Source organism: Delphinapterus leucas, chromosome 3 (assembly GCF_059928025.1).
Source record: "Delphinapterus leucas isolate spDelLeu-1000000601 "Yukka" chromosome 3, BTC_Dleu_Yukka2, whole genome shotgun sequence".
Taxonomy (NCBI): Eukaryota; Metazoa; Chordata; class Mammalia; order Artiodactyla; family Monodontidae; genus Delphinapterus; species Delphinapterus leucas.
Genome location: NC_143131.1, coordinates 138,594,794 through 138,616,209, shown reverse-complemented (window position 1 = coordinate 138,616,209; position 21,416 = coordinate 138,594,794). Strand labels below are relative to the sequence as shown.

Below are 21,416 nucleotides of genomic sequence, written 5' to 3'. Positions count from 1 at the left end.
CTTCTTTTGCAGAAAGCCAGGACTATTACTACTATTACTACTACTACTACTACTACTACTACTACTACTACTACTACTACTACTACTTAGCAACTTTATGGAAAGCTAACCTCATTGGCCACTCACTCATGTAGTTGGTGTAAACCCTTGCTGGTCATTTATTATCATCTGTACCTTCATCCCCATAACACTATTAAAGCTGCGCTCCTTTTTCTTCAGAGTAGTTAAATGACTTTGTAATGTTACATTTATAAGGATGACTGATTGTCTTTCTCGCTATACTGTAAACTCTGAAGATAGGAATTGTCTTGGTTCTTTCTATAGCCTCTAGCACAGTGGTTATTTAAAATATCTTGATAGTTGCTAAATGACTCTAACATTTGGGCAGATCTCACTGATCCTAAAGATCAATTACCATCGGCACAGTCATCATTTCCAGATGTGTGTCTCTAGCTCAGAGCCTTTTCCTGAGGGCGTATGTATGCAAGATTCTACCTGACATCTCCACTTCCTCAAATTCAGTGTGTATCAAACCAAAAGTGTCAACTTGCCTATGCAAATGTGCTTTTTTTACCCAAGTTCTTTATCTCAAGGAATAGTATGGTCTTTCCTCCAACTTCCCAAGCCAGAAAGCCTTGAATTCTTCCTCAGGCCAGGGGCCACATTTTACCCTTACGTGGAGTATTGTCTTTTTTTTTTTTAAGCAACTAGACAGTGTCTAACTATATACGAGGTATTCATAAATAGTATTGGATGAATAGTCTGACTTCAGGTTTATTCCCATTCAATTAATTTCCTACTCAGCAGAGTGATGTTCTGAAATACATACCTGTTGCTGCTCTAATACCCTTTAATGGCTCACCATTGTCCACAGGTTAAAGATCAAACTCTTATTGCATGTTTTGCTCTTTATGATTCACACAATCAGATCGACTTACCCTTGCAGTTTAACTCCTCACCACTTTTCTGCTGGTGATACTGAATGTTCAGTTTCTCAAATATGCCAAACTATCCTACCTTCCCATTTCATGTAATTTACATTTGCACTGAATCCTCATATCCCCAGCCCCCTTCATCTGACTCACACCTACTAATTCTTGAGGTTCTACCTTAGCACTCACCTCCTGACCTGACCTGGACAAGGTTAGAGACTCCTGGCTAGATCACTAAGTACTTAGCTAATCAAGCACGTACTTAATCAGGCACTTAGTTAATCGAGGACTACATTGTCTTTTGCTACCAAACAGTTTTGTAGAGAATATTCTTATACTGAATTCTATCCATATTCATATGGATATCTGAAAGATTAAGTCCTAGAAGAGGAATTTCTGGATCAAAGAGCACATGATTTTTGACTTTAACAGATACTGTCAAGATGATTTTTATGGGGACTTCCTTGGTGGCACAGTGCTTAAGAATCCACCTGCCAATGAAGGAGTCATGGGTTCGAGCCCTGGTCCGGGAAGATCCCACGTGCCATGAAGCAACTAAGCCTGTGCACCACAACTACTGAGCCTGCGCTCTAGAGCCTGTGTGCCACAACTACTGAAGCCCTCGAGCCTAGAGCCCATGCTCCACAACAAGAGAAGCCACTGCAATGAGAAGCCCACGCACTGCAACGAAGAGTAGCCCCCACTCATCACAACTAGAGAAAGCCCACACGAAGCAACAAAGACCCAATGCAGCCAAAAATAAATGAATAAATCAGTTAATTTTAAAAAACGATGATTTTTATGATTAAGTTGTATGATATGCCATTTCCTCCTACCTTCACCTTAGTGTGTCATCAAAGTTTTGATCATTGTTAATCTGATATGGAAAGATTAACATTTCATCTTACTTTGCATAACTTGGATGATGAGTAAGATTATCTTCTCAAAAATAAAGAACATTTGCATTTCTTCTTTTAAGTTACATCTGTATGGATCTGGTTTACTTATTGATTTAAAAAAGCCTCTAATCAGAGGAAATTTGCATTGCATGACTTTGTGTTTGTCATTTTATTATGGAATTTTTCTACATCCAGATTCTTTTACTTTTTAAGAAATAACAGCTCTCTTTTCTGGCTTCATAATCTTCTTTAGAAAGCCTCTCCATTTTGAAATTATAAAGACATTCTCCCACATTATCTTGTAATAGTTTTCTAGTTTTTTTAATTAAAAAAAATTTTATTAGAGTATAGTTGACTTACAATGTTTTGTTAGTTTCTGCTGTAGAGCAAAACAGAAATAGAGTCACAGATGTAGAAAACAAACTTATGGTTGTGGGGGGGTGGGGGGCGTGGGGGGTGGGGGGTGGGGGTGGGGAAGCACAGCAGGGTGAGGAGGGATAAATTGGGAGACTGGGATTGACAAATACACACTACTATATATCAAATAGATAACTAACAAGGACCTACTGTATAGCACACGGAACTCTTCTCAATACACTGTGATGACCTATATGGGAAAAGAATCTAAAAGAGAGTGGATATACGTATATCGTTTTGTTTTTTTTTTAAATTTAAATCTGAAGTTTATTTTTGGTTCGAGAGTGAGGTAAAAGATGCAACTTCTTTCCAACATGCAGAAAGCCAGTTATCTCAAAATCATTTGTTGAATAATCTACATTTTTAGGAAATTCCACCATTGTTATTTTAATTTTCTTTGTGAAGTAATTTTCTTTGCTATCATCTGCTGAGGGAAGGTGTCTGAGGTTTGAGAAAAATTAAAAATGGGAAAGAAAAGGAAACAATAATGTTAGATGACATTAAGAGCCTAGTTAAGGTAGAAAGCAGGACCTTGCCATGGCCACCAACTCTGAAATTAGACGATTTTCTTTAGTAGTGCTTGACGGCCTGGGTACAAAAGCATAAGATACAGACATTTGAATCTGTGAAGTGTTGAATTTAATAGGGAGGTGAGAGGAAAAAGAATGGAAAGATAGAGTGATGGAACATTGAGTCTAAGATAAGTAGTAAAGGGAATTCAATAGAAGGTAGTCTGGTAACAACTCACTCTAAAACCTTGTGGCTTAAATGGCAACATCTATTTTGTCCACAAATCTGTAATTTGGGTAGGGTTCAGCCCAGGCCATTCATTGCTGCTTCACACCTGGGGCAGCTAACTCCAAGGATGGGAATCAACTGAAGGTGAATGGCTTCCAAGAATGAGTATCCAAGAACACGAGGGAGACCCTGTATCATCTTTGATGAATATGGTAGACAAGCTAATGACTCCACCACATATGCCCACATCCTAATCTCTGGAACCTGTTAATAGGTTACTTTACATGGCAAAAGGGACTTTGCAGATGTTACTAAATTAAAGACTTTGAGATTGGGGGATTATACTTGATTATCTATGTGGATCCAGGGTAATCAAACGAGTCCCTATAAGAAGGAAACAGGAGGGTCAGAATCAGAAAAGATGTGACAGTGGAAGCAGAGATTTGAGTGATATGCTTTGAAGAGGGAGGAAGGGGCTATGGACCAAGGAATGCAGGTGACCACCAGAATCTGAGAAAGACAAGGAAACTGATTTGTCCCGGGAGCCTCCAGAAAGAATGCAGCCCTGCCAACACCTTGATTTCAGCCCCATAAGATGCATTTTAGACTTCTCACCTCCAGAATTTTTAGATAATAAATTTGTGATGTTTTAAACCACTAATTTTGGGGTCAATTTGTTACAGCAGCAATATGAAACTAATATAGATGACTTAGCTACTGAAGTTACATAGTGCCACTTCCACTATAGTTAATGGGCCTTCCCAATTCATGGGGTGGGGAGGAAACAGACTGTCTCACAATGGAAGAGAATGTCACTTCAAAGAAGAGCGTGTTGGTTAGGAGATATTATTGTGGCCATCTCTGGAAAATATTATCTGCAGTAGGAGGAAAATTGGGATCAACTTGATTAGTTAAGACCTATATGTTCAGAAGCCCAGCCTTCAGGAGCTGAGTACTTGTAAATCTTTATTAGGGCTTAACCATGAACACTTTCCAATATGTGGCTTTTCAAGATTGGGTGATTCTCAGAAATTATAGGCACTCTGGAGTAGTGTTAGCCAAAATATGGGAATGTGTTTTGAAGCTGTTCCAAATATCTATTAAAACTGCTAATAAATGGAATTTAGTACTTTATATAATGAGATAAAGGGGTTGTCTACCATTTCATACTCGAAGGATTGTATAATGCTGGGGATGAGAGGGGTTAGGTGGGGACAAGAAAATAAGGTTTGGGACTTGACATTCTCAATCTGAAACCATGTGGTACCAAAGATTCCTCCTAACAACTGTCCCATTTTCCTCATAATCTCAAAAGGGAAGAAATCATTAGCATCTACAAAAAAGGGCATATTTTTTTTCCCTTAAGGGATTTTCTTCTGTTAATAATTAAAAAACAAACACATTCTGAAACGCTCCCCCCAAAACAAAGCTCAAAATTTTCTAAGAATGAAAACTAATTTCCTTTGAACAAACCTTAACTAAAAATAATGCATGTGAAAATGAACAGGTCTTACTAGTCTGTCATACAGAGTGAAGTAAGTCAGAAAGAGAAAAACAAATACCTTATGCTAACACATATATATGGAATCTAAAAAGAAAAAAGGTTCTGATGGCAGGACATCAGACATAAAGATGCAGACATAGAGAATGGACTTGAGGACATGGGGAGGAGGAAGGGTAAGCTGGGACGAAGTGAGAGAGTAGCACTGACATATATACACTACCAAATGTAAATAGATAGCTAGTGGGAAGCAGCTGCATAGCACAGGGAGATCAGCTCAATGCTTTGTGACCACCTAGAGTGGTGGGATAGGGATGGTGGGAGGGAGACGCAAGAGGAAGGGGATATGGGTATACGTACAGCTGATTCGCTTTGTTATTCAGCAGAAACTAACACAACATTGTAAAGCAATTATACTCCAATAAAGATGTTAAAAAAAAGAATTACACACACACACACACACACACACACACACACACACAAATGAACAGGTCTTAGGTCAATAAAAAATCTAAAAAAAAAAATCCCCAAAGACCCCAAAAAGCTCTTCAGAAATAAAGCCATTTAAAACCAGTAGCCCAAGAGACAAGAATAATCGCAATATTAAAACTTTAGTTTCAGAATGAACTACTCTTTAAGAGCTTTACTGAAGTATAACTGACATAATAAACTGTATGTATTTAAAGTGTACAATTTGAACAATTTGGTATGTTTGATATACATACCCATAAAGTTGTCACCATAATCAAGATAGTGAATATATCCATCACACACAAAATAATGTCACCTTTCTTATTCCTGATATTGCTAGTTTATGTATTTTTATATTCTCTATCAGTCTAGCTAGATGTTTATCAATTTTATTTGCTTTTCTCAATGAATTATTTTCATTGATTTTTCTCTATTGTTTTTTCATTTTCTTATTTACTGATTTCTGCTCTGACCTTTATTATTCCTTTTCCTCTACTTACTTTGGATTTAAGTTGCTCTTTTCTTTCTTATTTCTAAGGTAAAAGCTGAGGTCATTGATTTGAAACCTTTCTTTTTTTTGAAATATAGGCCATCAGTGAAGTAATTTTGTGCTAAATCTGCTTTAGCAGCATTTCACGTTTTGATATGTTGTGTCTTCACTTTCATTCTGTTCAAAATAGTTTCTAATTTCTCTTTTGATTTATTCTTTGACCAGTGGCTCACTTAAAAGTGTGATAATTGATTTCCAACCATTTATGGGTTTTCCAGAGATTTTTGCTATTGATTTCTAATTCAATTCTATTGTGGACAAAGAACATACTTGGTTTGACTGGAATCCATTTAAATTTATTGAGACTGTTTTCATGGTCCAGTGTATAACCAATCTTGGTAAATTTTGTGTGCCCACTTAAAAAGTATTCTGCTGGTGTTAGGTGATGTCTATAAAAGTCAATTTGATCAAGTTGGTTCACAGTATTTTTTAAATCTTCTATGTTCTTTCTCATTTTCTATTTATTTGTTCTACAATTTAATGAGGGAGGCTATTGATATCTCTGACTATAATTACAGATTTTTCTATTTCTCCTTGTAAATCTATCAATTTAAAAAAAATATTTATTTATTTTTGGCTGTGTTGGGTCTTTGTTGCTGCGTAAGGGCTTTCTCTAGTTGTGGCGAGCAGGGGCTGCTCTTCTCTGCAGTGCGCGGGCTTCTCATTGCGGTGGCTTCTCTTGTTGCAGAGCATGGGCTCTAGGCGCGTGGGCTCAGTAGTTGTGGCACACAGGCTTAGTTGCTCCGTGGCATGTGGGATCTTCGCAGACCAGGGCTCAAACCCATGTCCCCTGCATTGGCAGGCAGATTCTTAACCACTGTGCAATCAGGGAAGCCCAAATCTAGCAATTTTTGATTCATGTATTTTGAGACCATGACTGGGTACATAAATGTTTAGATTTTGGCCTCCTGATGAACTGACTCATTTATCATTATGAAATGAACTTCTTTATATTCCCAGTAATATTCTTTGCTCTGAAATCTATTTTGTCTGATATTAATACAGCTACTCTAGTTTTTGTTTTCAATTGGTTAACATTATCATGGCATATCTTTTTTTTTTTTGTGGTAAGAATATTTAACAGATCTACCGTCTAAGAAAATTTTAAGTGTAAAATACAGTATTTTAATTATAGGCATGATGTTGTAGAGCAGATCTCTAGAACTTACCTTGCATAACTGAGATTTTATGCCTGTTGATTAGCAACTCCCCATTTCCCCCGCCACCCAGGCCCTGGCAACCACCATTTTATTCTCTGCTTCTATGATTCTATTTTAGATACCTCATTTAAGTGGAATCATGCAGTTTTTGTCCTTTGGTGATTAATTTAGTTTACTTGGCATAATGTCCTCAAGATTCATCCATTTCTTGCACATGGCAGGATTTCCTTCTTTTTAAAGGATGAATAATATTCCATTGCAGGTATGTATCACATTCTCCTTATCCATTCCCACATCTTGGCTATTGTGAATAACAACGCAATGAATGTGGAAGTGTAAATAACTCTTTGAAATCCCGATTTCAATTATTTAGGATAAATACCCATAAGTGGGATTGCTGGATCATATGGTAGTTCTATTTTTAATTTTTTGAGGAAGCTCCATCCTATTTTCCATAGCGTCACACCATATTAAATTTCCACCAACAGTGTATAAGAGTTCTATTTTTTCTACACCCTTGCCCACACTTACTTTGCTTCTTTTGTCATGCAGAAAGTTTTTAGTTGCATCTAGTCCCACTTGTCCATTTTTGCTTTGCTTGACTGACCTTTTGGTATCATAACCAAGAAATTGTTGCCAAGACCAATGTCATTAAGTCTTTTCCATGTTTTGTTACAGTAGTTTTAGTTTAAGGTCTTACGTTTAAGCCTTTAATCCTTTTTGAGTTGACTTTTGTGTAGTGTAAGATAAGGTTCCAATTTCCTTCTTTTGCATTTGGATATCCAGTTTTCCCAACACTATTTGTTGGAGAGACTATTCTTTCCCCATTTCCAAATGGAATTTGTCTGTATTGCTGTTGAATCAGTGTGTTTGTGGGAGGAAGGAGGGCCCAGGTCTTCCTCTCCCTTCAGCATGGTGTATCTTTTAACACCCTTGTACTTTTCACCTGTTTTTGTCATTATATTTGAAGTGTATTTTTGTTGGCAGCATATAGTCAAGTCTTGCTTTTTAATCTAATTTGATCATTTCTGCATTTTAATTGAGGTATACAGACCATTTACATTTAATGTGACTATTGATATGGTTAAGTTTAAATTCATCATACTGCTATTTGATTTCTTTTTGACCCCTCTGTTCTGTTTTCCTTTTCCTCTTTTCTGCCTTTTTTTGAATTAATTGAATTTTTTTTTATGATTCCGTTTTATCTTCTTTGTTGGTTTATTGGCTACAAGTGTTTTATTTTAGTGATTGTGTTAGGGTTTACAGTACACATCGTTAAGTTACCAGTCTGTCTTCAAGTAACATTATACCACTTTACATATAGTATAAGGAACTTACAATCATATACTTGCATTCTCCCCTCCAGGGCTTTGAGCTATTGCTGTCATACTCTAATTTTAAGTATGTATAAAGTACAGACCACATTGCTATTCTTTTTGTTTAAACAGTCAATTATATTTTAAAGACACTAATAAGAAAAAAGTTTTTTATGTCTGAAAGTAAGTTTTCATCTTTGCTTCTGAGTACTATTTTTGTTGAGATAGTTTTAGGTTGAGTTTTTCTTTATCATTGCTTTTCAGCAATTTGTGATGTTTCATATTTACTGTTCCTAGATTTCTAGTTTTCATCATATTTGGAAATGTTTCCACCAGTATTTCTTCAAATGATTTTTCTGTCCCCTCCTTCTATCTTCTGGGAACTCTGATTACATATATATTAGGCTGCTTGAAGTTGTCCCAGAGCACCTTGGTGTTCTGTTCATTTTTAGAATCTTGTTTTGATTAGATGTTACTTTAAAATTTACTTTTTTGAGTGCTTGATATTTTTATAAGCCTATAACTTTTCTTGAGCTTTGTTCTGGGATGTAATAATTAAGTTTCTTAGAGTCTGATCCTTTTGGTTCTTCCTTTTAAGATTTGTTAGGTGGGACTAGAGCAGCGCCCATTTTAGTACTAATTATTCCCCAGTACTGAACACTTCTGTATACCCTACTCAATGCCCTATTAATCATGAGGTTTTCCAGTTTGGCTTGTGGGAACAGGCAGTAGTTTGTAGCCTGTGTGAACTTTGATCACTGTTACTTTTAATTTTGGAGGGTGGCTCTTCCCTAGCCTTCAGGTAGTTTCCTTATATATATGACTACTCAGTATTCAGGTGATTACTTGAGGGACCCTTTGTGTATCTCCAGAATTCTCTCTCCCTGCAATTTTCTCCTTTCTAGTACTCTGTCCTGCAATCTCTAGCCTCTTTCTCATCTCCCCAGGTCTCAGTTCTGTCTTTTCAACTCAGTTAGTTCGGTGGGCTCTGCCTGGGTTCCCCTTCCCTGCATCATAGTTTGGAAACTCTCTCAAGGCTATAAACAGCGAGCAACTGTAGGGTTCACCTTGATTTTCCTAAACTCTAAGGGGTTGTTGTGTTTCTTATCTCATATCTAGCATCTTGAAAATCATTCTGTTGTATATTTTGTCATTTTGGATAGTTTTAGGGGTGTGTGTGTGTGTGTGTGTGTGTGTGTGTGTGTGTGTGTGTGTGTAGGGTAGGAGGAGGAGCAATAAATCTGATCACTGTTACTCCATCTTGGCTAAAAGCAGAAGTCTTGAACTATTTCTTTTTTTTTTTTTTGCGGTACGCGGGCGTCTCACTGTTGTGGCCTCTCCTGTTGCGGAGCACAGGATCCGGACGCACAGGCTCAGCAGCCATGGCTCACGGGCCCAGCCGCTCTGCGGCATGTGGAATCTTCCCGGACCGGGGCACGAACCCGTGTCCCCTGCATCGGCAGGTGGACTCTCAACCACTGCGCCACCAGGGAAGCCCTGAACTATTTCATTTTATTAGACAATTTTTCTAATTTCTACATTTCCTCTGAACTTAATTATGTATTAATATCTAATAAAATAATTTATTATGAAAAGTTATTCTTACTGTAACAGTCTCTGTTGGTCCATCAATGGGGAAACATTACAAAAAAGATGGACTATAATATCATACCAACTGTGTTAATCACATATTTTAGATGGAGAATGACCACTTTCTAAGTAGTATATTACCATTAGTGATTCTGGAGACAAGTTGGGGAGGGGAGGGCAGAGACAATAAACACAGCTTAAATAGAAGGATTAACGTAACTTCATATAATACAAGTTGTATAATTGGGTCAATGACTTAATGTGTGATTTCATTTCATATTACTTAAATATAAATCAAACACCCAGGAATCAGGCAGATGCCAAGTAGCATAAGACAAATTCTCTAAAGAGGTTATGAGCAGAGTTTCTAAGAATTAACCGCAGTTTGTTAAAAATGCAGATTTTCAGACCAAATCCCAGATTTTAATTTAGGAGGACTGGGATGGGGTCTAGGAATCCATAAATTATTAACCAACTCAGTGACTTTGGTAAGAGATAAAGAGGTTGCTACAGAATTAAGCATACCTTTATTTCTTACTTGAACTGGATAAATGGATGATGGGTAGGACAGAACGAACATTATTAGGAGAATCAAAATAGAGGCAAGCCCAAGCCAAGGTATTTTAGCCCTTAAGGTTCAGATTAGACAAGGCCTCCAATATCAAACTAAAAAACCTGGGGATTAGAGTCTTGAAACCACCTAAGGTTTCAGAATACAGAAATAATAGTATGAGAGTCAGCATTTTTAAAAGAATATTGACTTGATGGGATGAGCTGCAAAGCTGGAAAGCCTGTCAGAAGGTTTAGAATGAGGTAATAAGGGTGAGCATCAAGGAAGAAGTACTGACAATAGAAACTAAAATGTCAGAGACATTTAGTAAATGTAAAAATTCTGAACTTCCTTTCACATATGTAAGGAGAGGAAGTTAATATTAAATAGGAGATTTAAAAATATTCATTACAAACAATAATAACAACAAAAGTAGCAACAATAACAATAAAAATAATAAGAATGAAATAATCTTCAACAGGCTTTTCAGATGTTTACTTGCATGATTCTTGAAACTCCATTAGGAGCTCAGGAGCAGTTTGTATTGCCTGAAAGGAGTATTAAACAGTAGTGTTAGTTTTCTAAATTAAAATGAATTCATCAGTCACTATGAACTAAAAACAGGCACCTTCTATCTTCTCTAAGGCAGATGAAGCAATGCGTGTGCTCTTTAGCATAATTTTATTTATATTTCTTCATTCACTATTTCAGCCAATTTCAGTTTATTGTCAAAGATACAGAGATTTGTAGTCAAGAAAGAAGGAAAATCTACTTCTTCAAAATTACAAATTGGACATTTAGGTTAAAAATGCCAAGGGGGTCTTCCCTGGTGGCGCAGTGGTTGGGAGTCCGCCTGCCGATGCAGGGGACACGGGTTCGTGCCCCGGTCCGAGAGGATCCCACATGCCATGGAGCGGCTGGGCTCGTGAGCCATGGCCACTGAGCCTGCGCGTCCAGAGCCTGTGCTCTGCAACGGGAGAGGCCACAACAGTGAGAGGCCCGCGGACTGCAAAAAAAAAAAAAATGCCAAGGGTATGATAGAGGGATTAACTCTGGTAGGGGGTGGGTAGGAGCAAAAAAGTCAGACAAGGTTTCAAGGAAGATATAACTTGAGCTGGGCTTGAAGGACAGATGGGATTTGAACAAATGGAGAATAGAGAGTATGGAAGCAGGAAAGAAAAGGCATTTTATACAAAAAATCTCAGTAAGAATTTCTTTTATATCAGAAACTGTTAACAAATTTTCACAAAGATGGATAACTTGCTCAATGCTGTGAAAGGAAATCCAAAGGAAGATGAGACTTATGGACATTTATTCATTTCTTACCTTCTTTTAGTGGGGTTTTGAGAACAAAATTTTCTTTACTTTCATGAAGAAAAGACTTTGAAGGATCAAAGTGTTTGATACCCAGAACTTTATTCAATTCCTCCTGAAGTTTTGTTTCATGTTGTTTTCTTTTAGCAAGTTGAGCGCGGAGTTTTGACACCTCCTATATAAGAAAAAATACAGTCAATAAATAATTATTGAAGATCATGTTGGTGAAATGCATTACCAATGTTACCGACAATTCCAAAGTTGTTCATTTCTCGAAACTTAATGGCAAAAGCCTACTAGATATAGGCTTTCAGACTATAAATTACAAAACGACTTTGAACAGCTGCGACAAAGAAGACAAGTCATTTAAATCTTCTTGTCCCTCTACAGGTACAAAGCAATGTTTTCGATAAAAGTTCAACACCAAATTTAATGCTGAGATGAGATCCACTACAAGCATGATAGCATGAGAAGCTCTGCTGACCTGTTCCCTAGTGATATAAAAAATTATAAAAAGGCAGCCACTTAAAGCCTCTGAAAATGGTCTTAAGGTAAAACAGCAAGTGAAGAAATATTTATTCACGCAGATCCACAAAAAGGTGGTTAAAAGAGGCAGCGGCCTATTGTGTTTGAACCAGTCCTGTTCCCTTTCTCTCCAATCCCTGCTTAGCGAAGCAAAGACTTTACATCAGACCCTTGCAGCCAAGTGCACAGGGCTCCCTCTTTCCCTAGCTCCCAGTCAGAGGCTTTTCCTGCCAGGAGGAGCAGGACATCAGCATCTCTCATCTTGCCCCCCAGCTACCTGTTACTCTGAACCACAGCAAATGTTGTTGAGAGGTGGAGGGTCTTTTCTTTCAAGGAATGGAGGCCTTATCTCAGGTGCAGAGTGCTGAAAATACTGAGACCCTGATCACCCTTTCCCTGGCTCATGAGACAATGGTTTCAAACCAAGAGAGGCAAGGTGAGAGAACCTCAGGGTGCTCCCCATCTCTCTCTCCCCCCAAGTCTACTGAGCATCTAGCTACTGGGACAGAGGCGTCATTCAGAGAAAAGCTTGCCATTGTCCGCAAATCCAGCTCTGAAGCCTGGGCTCAGAAATTTTGCCTGGTGGGAGAAGCAGGCTATAAAACACAGAGCTCCTAATTTATTCCCAAAGGAACTGACTTCACTTGCAACAGAGCTTAGAGAAGTTCAAGCTGAAGGGTGCTGTCAAGAACAGTAGAGGGACTTCCCTGGTGGCACAGTGGTTAAGAATCCACCTGCCAATGCAGGGACACGGGTTCGAGTCCTGGTCTGGGAAGATCCCATGTGCCGCAGAGCAACTAAGCCTGTGTGCCACAACTACTGAGCCTGCGCTCTAGAGCCTGTGAGCCATAACTACTGAGCCCGTGTGCCACAACTACTGAAGCCCATGTGTCTAGAGCCTGTGCTCTGCAACAAGAGAAGCCACCACAATAAGAAGCCCATGAACTGCAACAAAAAAAAAAAAAAAAAAAAAATAGAATAGTAGAGTTTGTAGTGCAAGGGAATTGGAAAGTGATTCAAAATGTAGGCTAGGACTTCCCTGGTGGCGCAGTGGTTGAGAGTCCACCTGCTGATGCAGGGGACACAGGTTCGTGCCCTGGTCCGGGAAGATTCCACATGCCGCAGAGCGGCTAGGCCCGTAAGCCATGGCTGCTGAGCCTGCGCATCCAGAGCCTGTGCTCTGCAACAGGAGAGGCCACAACAGTGAGAGGCCCGCGTACCGCAAAAAAAAAAAAAAAATGTAGGCTAAATGGTAGGCTGTCTGCTTTGTAGAGGAGAACTGCTGAATGAGACAAGAGGGAGGAGCCCTCCTGGCGTACTGACCTAAGACACAATTCCAACAAAGGAGCCAGAACTAGATTGGATTAGTCTGTTCAGCAACTTATTATGCCCCAGGGCATTGTTGAAAATAACAGAGGGATAAGCCAGCAGCTATGAGTGTTTGGGGAGAGAGGAAGACAGCCTTACCAAAACCAAAGTCATCTCACGGTGACTGTGGGCGCACCCCAAACTGAACCTTCCTCAGTAGCAACATCAGAGGCACAAACTACTGGGGCTGGGGAGGAGGAATAGACTTCACTAAATAAGAAATAACAACACACCTGGAAAGGGATAGCAGTACCCAGAGGTGCTACCGCATCTTATCTAAAACATCCATTTTCCAACAAAAAATTACGAAGTATGCAAACAGGAAAGCATGACCTATATACTGGGAAAAAGCAGGCAACAAAAACTGTCCAAGAGAGTAATCAGATATTGAATTTATCCAAAAAAGATTTTAAAGCCATTATAAACATGTTCGCAGAAGTAAAGGAACTAAAAAAAGGGGGTATACTCAAATTACTAGAATCAGAAATGAAAGAGGGGACATTACTACTGATATTACTAAAATAAAAAGGATTGTAAGGGAATATTATGAACAATTGTATACCAACAAATCAAATAACTAAAATGAAATGAACAAGTTCCAAGAAATCCACAAACTCCTGAAACTGTCTCAAAAAGAAATAGTCAATCTGATAGACCTCTAATAAGCAAATAGATTAAACTAGCAATCAAAAACCACCCACAAAGAAAAGCCCAGGTCCAGATGACTTTACCACTGAATTCTACTACACATTCAATAAAGAATTAATACCAGTTATTCACAAACTATTCCAAAAAAACGGAAAGGATGAAACACTTCCCAGCTCATTTTATGAGGTCAGCACTACCCTAATAAAATAAAACCCACCCCACCCCAATATCAATATCAACAGAACTAAATGTGATTTTACAAACCGATTTGAGTTGGCTATTTTCATCTTTCAATTTCACAACATGCTTGATTTTTTGCTTTAGATTCTGATGACCCAATAATTTAGCATACGAATCTCTTAGTTTATTTAGCTGCTCCTGAGCTGCACCATGTTCATTCAACAAAGCCTGTTTCTCTGCTTCAAATGCATCCAGTTGTAGCTGAAAAATATATATTTTTATAAAGTTAAGATTTAAAACTGCTAAATCTTACTTGACTCATATAAACTATAAGTACAACTAAAGTGAAAGAAAATAAAAAGGCAAAAGACAAAAAAAAGATTATGCTGACTTACTCTTAGGGTTCTCCATAAATTGACCTTTTTTTTTTTTTAAATTGACTCTTTTTAAAAAAAGTTGTTTTTCATTTCAAAGATCATTATTAAAACAGAGGGAAAGAAATGAGGAAAGAAACCCTAGCCAGCCTAATCTGTATCAGCCACATCACCCCATTATAACTAATACTGTCTTCTGACTCTATTTAACTACCAAGATTAGCATTTATCCTTTTACGATCAGCGTATTAGAGAAACACTGAGAAAAATCATAACAAAGTAAGTGTCACAAATTTATATAGCTTAATGATCAAAAGTTCACATCAGCAGAGCCTTGTAAGCTATTAACTTTAAGAAGCTTATTAAAAGGTAATTTAAAAATTTTTAGTTTTAGTTTTGGCTGCCTTAGGTCTTCGTTGCTACACACGGGCTTTCTCTAGTTGTGGCGAGCAGGGGCTGCTCTTCTTTGTGGTGGTTTCTCTTGTTGAGAAGCATGGGCTGTAGGTGCGTGGGCTCAGTAGTTGTGGCACACGGGCTTAGTTGTTCCACGTCATGTGGGATCTTCCCGGACCAGGGCTCGAACCCACGTCCCCTGCATTGGCAGGCGGATTCTTAACCACTGCGCCACCAGGGAAGTCCCTAAAAGGTAATTTTTAAGCCTATAAAGATTACATTAAAAAAATGTATGCATAGGGACTTCCCTGGTGGCGCAGTGGTTAAGAATCCGCCTGCCAATGCAGGGGACGTGGGTTCGAGCCCTGGTCCGGGAAGATCCCACATGACGTGGAACAACTAAGCCCGTGTGCCACAACTACTGAGCCCACATGCCACAACTACTGAAGTCTGCGTGCTCTAGGGCCTGCATGCCACAACTACTGAGCTCACATGCTGCAACTACTGAAGCCCACTCACCTAGATCCTGTGGTCCGCAACAAGAGAAGCCACCACAATGAGAAGCATGCATACTGCAATGAAGAGTAGCCCCCGCTCACCATAACTAGAGAAAGCGCACACGCAGCAACGAAGACCCAAGGCAGCCAAAAAAAAAAAAAAGTATGCATAATAATAGAATAAAATTTATAGGCTTTTTAAAATAGGAAGTTAAATTGTTACTGTAAATGCACAGCAAAATGATCTTTCAGAAGAACCATGCCACTTTCATGACTGACAGGGAACAACATGAATTCTTAAATACAAGTAAGCTAAGTCCTAATTGACAGACCTGAAAAGGTTTTGTTTTATTATATAATTCTTCATAGAGGAGACGCCACTTATTCATTTCCTCAGTTAATTCTGCCGTTGATTTTTCTTTTCCAGCTTTTCTGTAAGGGAAAATTAAATTTTAAACCGTAGTATACTAGAAAAAATAACTGAGACACATGGCATTTCGGTTCTAAACCTAAATTACCTTGCTTCTCCCTTTTCCAGTTGTTTCTTAAAGTCTTCGCCTTGTTGCTTGAGTTGGTTCTGCAAATCAGTTATTTTTTTAAGAGAAGAAACTGTGATTTCTTTAACTTCTGCTTCTTTAAGTGCTGATTTGGTCTGCAGATCTAGAAGCATCCTTGGGTTTGAGAGAGAAGAGTCCACTAAACAATTTACAGCCATTTTAGTTTCTTTAACTCAAGCAACTATCAAGAATTGTACTTTTTTAACTGTGTAAATTCTTAATTTGCAATTGAAGATCACACAAAGCAAGCCATGGGACTACAGTTTCCTGCATCACTCAGTAGATGGCTTTCAACAACATTAAATTGTCTTAATGGTTCTCAGGTCACAGGTGTCGCCAGGTTTTATTTTTCCCCAATACCTTGCATATTCTTGATTTGCATTCTCAGTTGCCAATATCTCATGCTGAACATCCTCTGCACTTTTCTCAGCCTTGGCCACTTTTTCGTGAAGTGACATGTTCTCTACCTTAAGATCTTCTATCTCACTTGCTGCTGATGCTTTATAGCTTATAAAAAAGAAAAAAGGTTAAAGGATTTTTCTAACTGCTGTATGCGTGACAAACCTATAGCTGATTAGCTTATATTTTATGCACTTCTAGGCAGGGGTCCCCAACCCCTGGCCCGTGGACCGGTAGCAGTCTGCAGCCTGTTAGGAACAGGGCCGCAGAGCAGGAGGTGAGCTGCGGGCAAGCTAGTGAAGCTTCATCTGCCGCTCCCCATCACTGGCATTACTGCCTGAACCACAGCCCCGCCCCTCCCAGTCCCAACCCCATGGAAAAACTGTCTTCCATGAAACCAGTCCCTGGTGCCAAAAAGTTGGCGACTGCTGCTTTTAGGTAAAACAAATAAAATCTTATCTATTTTTGCATTTGCATAGGTAAGAATTCAATGTTTTGAAGTCAGTACTTATATGAACTTATATGACACATGCTGTTCATTTAAAGAGTCAAGTGCCTACTATGTGCGGAAACTAGGCCTAGAGATGCAAAGAAATCAACTACCGAACATCGAAATTATCCCCAAACAAAAAGCCCACACATCCTGCCACCTATTGTCACAGACTTTAGCATCCTGTGGGTAAGAGAGGGAAAAAAATGCCCCCACAGGTCTTTGCAAAAAAAAAAAAAAAAAAAAGGAAAAATAAATATATATAATTAAATTTGTAGTAAATGTTTTGAAGGAAAATTACAGAACACCTTAGCTGATTAGCTGATAGAAATGGAAGAGGCCTTTCTGAGGAATTTACAGTTAAGCTGAGACATGATGGATAGGAAGGATTTAGCTAGCCAGTTGGGGACAAGTATTTCAGAGGGAAAAGATGCATATGTGCTCAGAGACAGGTAGAACACAGTCCATAAAGAGCTGGGACTGGAGTCTAATGAACAAGAGAGGCAGGGGCAGAAGCAAGAGGCATGAGGCCAGTCATCACTGGTGGGGCACAGTGAGTGGGATTACCTGAGGGATAAAGGAGAGACTTCAAAGGTCTCTAAGTAAGTGTGTAGATTATTCTAGAGATATGTGGAGAACTGACTGGGGAAGGGGCAGGAATGCTAAACTGGAGGATTAACTAGAAGGCAATTATTTTTCAGCCCAGGTGAGTGGTAAAAGAATCTTGAACCAAGGAGTTGGCAATGGTAAGATATGAGCTTTCTTTTGGAGGCAGAATTGAAAAATTCAAGAAATAGATTGGATGTTGGGAGAAGGGGAGAGAAAATGATCAAGATGACTCTAATATTTATGGAACGAGAAGCTCGGAAGATGGAGATATCACTGACTGGGCTCAACAAGAATGAGAAACTAGAGGGAGAAAGAGGTAGAAAGGAGATCAAGAGCTGTTTTGGTCAGGTTAATGTTAGACGATAGTGAGATATCTACTTGCAGAAGTCAAGTAGGAAGCTGGATACATGGATAGGAAGCTGAAAGGATAGGTCTGGTTTGAAGAAATAAATTTTAATGTTATTAGCATACTGATGGTGAGTGACATCATAGAATGGTTGAAAACTTCTTAAGGCAGTACTTTTTAAAATAGCAAGAAGGGAAATCGCTTTTCAGTGTTGAGAATAGCACTAAAAATTATATATATATTTAATTTATATAATTCATATTCATGTTGACATGTGTAAATTATAATTAAAATATATATACTCATATACATTATGTGTGTGTGTATATATATATGTATGTGATAATATATCAGATGTAGGAACAGATCACAGGGGAAAGAAGGTACTAGTCAATGAATGGGTACTAGGCAATTGATTATCCATATGGGAAAACAAAAGTAAATTTTATCCCTTTATCACTACACATACAGAAATCAGTTCTAGGTGGAAAAATGAAAAGTGAATCTTTGGAACTTTTAGAAAAAAAATAGGTGAATATCTTTATGTTCTTGGGATAGAAAGAAGTTTTGGATGTGAAAGTGTTCAATAAAAATTTGTAAACTTAAGCACATTAAAATCAAGAATTTCTATTCATCAGAAGAAACCATAGGCACTTCCCTGATGGTCCAGTGGTAAAGAATCCACCTTCCAATGCAGGGGCCTCGGGTTCGATCCCTGGTCAGGAAACTAAGCTCCCATATGCCGCGGGGCAACTAAGCCAGAGTGCCACAACTATTGAGGTCGCATGCCTCAACAAGAGAGCCCATGTGCCGCAAACTACAGAGCCCACGCACTCTGGAGCCCGCGCGCCACAACTATAGAGCCCATCCACCCTGTAGCCCGGGCACCACAACTAGAGAGAGAAAACGTGCACACTAAACTAGAGAGAAGCCCGAGCGCTGCAAGAGACCGCATGCCGCAATGAAAGATCCCACATGCCCCAATGAAGATCCTGCGAGCTGCACCTAAGACCCAATGCAGCCAAAAAAATAAAGAAAAAAAATAGATAATCAGCAAGGACCTATGTATACCAAGGAGGTCTATCAACACTCTGTAATAACCTACAAGAGAATCCAAAGATGAATATATATATGTATATGTATAACAGAAAAAGATACTGTACACCTACAACATATACAACATTGTATATAAATGTTACCCCCCAAAATAAAAATTAATAAAAAAAAGAGGTAGTGAGACACAAGCTTTAAAAAAAAAAAAGAAGAAACCATAAAGAAAATGAAAAGACAAGCCACACTTTGCGAGAAGATATTTGCAACCCATATCACTGATAAAAACTACAAATCAACGAATAAGAGAAATGAAATGAGAGAGAAATGAAAAAAAGTCACATACAAGCCTGTTACAGAAAAGGAAAGATAAATCATCCATAAGAAAAAGCTCTTTTACACTTATTACACTGGGAAAATTTATGAAGTCTGACAAGTTTTGGAGGGGAGATAGATCATTGAGAACTCACACATCACTAGTAGGAGTGTAGATTTTCACACTCACTTTGTCAAGTGATTGGGCATTAATTTTTAAGGTTGAACATTCACTTAAATATTACTTTAGATAAATTCTTACACGTGTATACTAGGAGACCACAAGAATATTCATAGAGTACTATTAAAAAAATGAAAGAAATGGGAAACAACCCAAAAGCCCAAACTGAGAATGGATAAATAGTGGTAGATTGATAAAATCAAATATTCTATAACAGTGACCATGAGTGAACACTGGCAACACTGTGATTCAATCCTAGAAACATACATAACACAGAGTGAAAAGGCAAGTCCCAGGATATGGCATACACTACATGACATTTTTGGTGAAGTTCAAGAAAAAACAAAATTAGATAATATATTATTCATATGGATATACATGCTATAAAATTATACACAGGAAAGAAAGCAAGGAAATAATCAATGTAGACTCTGAGATGGTGTTATCTGTCGGAGGAAAGCATGAAGGCATGAAGATGGGATAGTGGAAGAACTCATATATATACCAAGCGGTTGAAAATCTTTTAGCCTGTAGGTTGTCTTCTATGAGCTCATGCATGTTAATTTTACCTTTATGCTTTATAATTTATGTATACATTGTATATCTTTTCTATTTATTGAACATACTAAAATAGATAAAAGAAGAGCCCTTACCCCCAAATTATATAAAGTATATAGAATAAGTAAAAATGTTAACATTAATATACTCTTGGTGTGAGACTGTGTGATGTATCGGTATTTGTTGTATTATCCTTTGCAACTTGTAGTCCCCTCCAAAATAAACTTTAAAAATAGGGAAAATAACAAGTGAGAAAAATAGGAAGTGAAGAAGTGGATACAATATATAATCTTCTATCAAGAAGATGGGCTATGAGATGCAAACTATTATATATAGGATGGATCAACAACAAGGTCCTACTGTATAGCACAGGGAACTATATTCAATATCCTGTGATAAGCCATAATGGAAAAGAATATGAAAAGGAATGTATATATATGTATAACTAAATCACTTTGCAATACAGCAGAAATTAACACAACACTGTAAATCAACTATATTTCAATAAAATAAATTAAAAGAAAAAAAAAGAAGATGGGGGGAATTCGCTGGTGGTCCAGTGGTTGGTTGGGACTCCATGCTTCCATTGCAGGGGGCACGGGTTCGATCCCTGGTCGGGCAAACTAAGATCTCACAAACTGCATGGCCAAAAAAAAAAAAAGGCTATGAAGAGGAGTAGAATTTTGGGGTAAGAAGGGTGCTGGGAGTGACAGGTGTTATTGGATAACTGCAGAAGGAAGTGGGGGGTAAAGAGAGACTTTTTAAAAATGTATTTTAAAGATGAAGGCATATTAACATGATTTAATATTGACTGGAAAAATTCTAGAAGAAAGGCTGAAAATTATGAGACAAGGGATAAATGATAGCATGAGGTCACTGAAGGTTAAAAGAATTAGATACTTCATCTGTAATAAGTGGGAGGAAGACGGGATGAGCATAGATGCAGGTGCGTTTACAGGTTTGATGAAGAGGAAATAAAAGCGTTTGGATTTTTCATGAGGAAAATGATGACATCAGGAGAGTCAGACAGAAGTGCCAAAGGTCTGAGAATGCATGAAATTTGAAGTGGGTAGTGGGAAAGGGAAAATACTATATATTCTAAGATACGAGGTAACATTAAATGCCCATTTATGATTGGACACTATGGAATTTAAAGTAATACCAATTGTTTTATTTTTGTGATTATTTTGTTGACAGATGTTCCTACGTAAACACCCCTCCTTGCTCATGTATGTTCGAGAGTGCAGTCTCCCCATACAAATACCTTTCAAATTGAGCGGTAACATCTCTCAGGCTCTGCACTGTACTGTTATACCTTTCCTGCAAAAGCAGTGTGGCCTGAGCATGAGCAGCGTTACTTTTCTCCAGTTCAGCTTCTTTCCTAAGAAAAAGGAACAGTTAAAAGATAAAATGCTAACTGCAAATCATTAGTCTCAGAAAGAGACTAGGATTACCTTTGACACTGTGAATCATATATCCCATATCTTC

General features: G+C 38.2%; 1 protein-coding gene across 1 annotated transcript in view; it reads right to left on the bottom strand.

The window, feature by feature from the left end:
- Window positions 1-2,303: 2,303 nt before the first annotated feature.
- HMMR (hyaluronan mediated motility receptor) overlaps window positions 2,304-21,416 on the bottom strand; it is a 37,324-nt gene continuing 18,211 nt past the window's right edge. The window contains exons 12-18 of the mRNA XM_022595065.2: window positions 21,193-21,309; window positions 16,341-16,487; window positions 15,942-16,094; window positions 15,756-15,855; window positions 14,244-14,420; window positions 11,451-11,613; window positions 2,304-10,672 (exon numbers count right to left, since the gene is read on the bottom strand). Of these exons, the coding sequence (XP_022450773.2) occupies window positions 10,653-10,672; window positions 11,451-11,613; window positions 14,244-14,420; window positions 15,756-15,855; window positions 15,942-16,094; window positions 16,341-16,487; window positions 21,193-21,309 (877 nt within the window). The 3' untranslated portion in view covers window positions 2,304-10,652. The remainder of the gene's footprint in view (window positions 10,673-11,450; window positions 11,614-14,243; window positions 14,421-15,755; window positions 15,856-15,941; window positions 16,095-16,340; window positions 16,488-21,192; window positions 21,310-21,416) is intronic.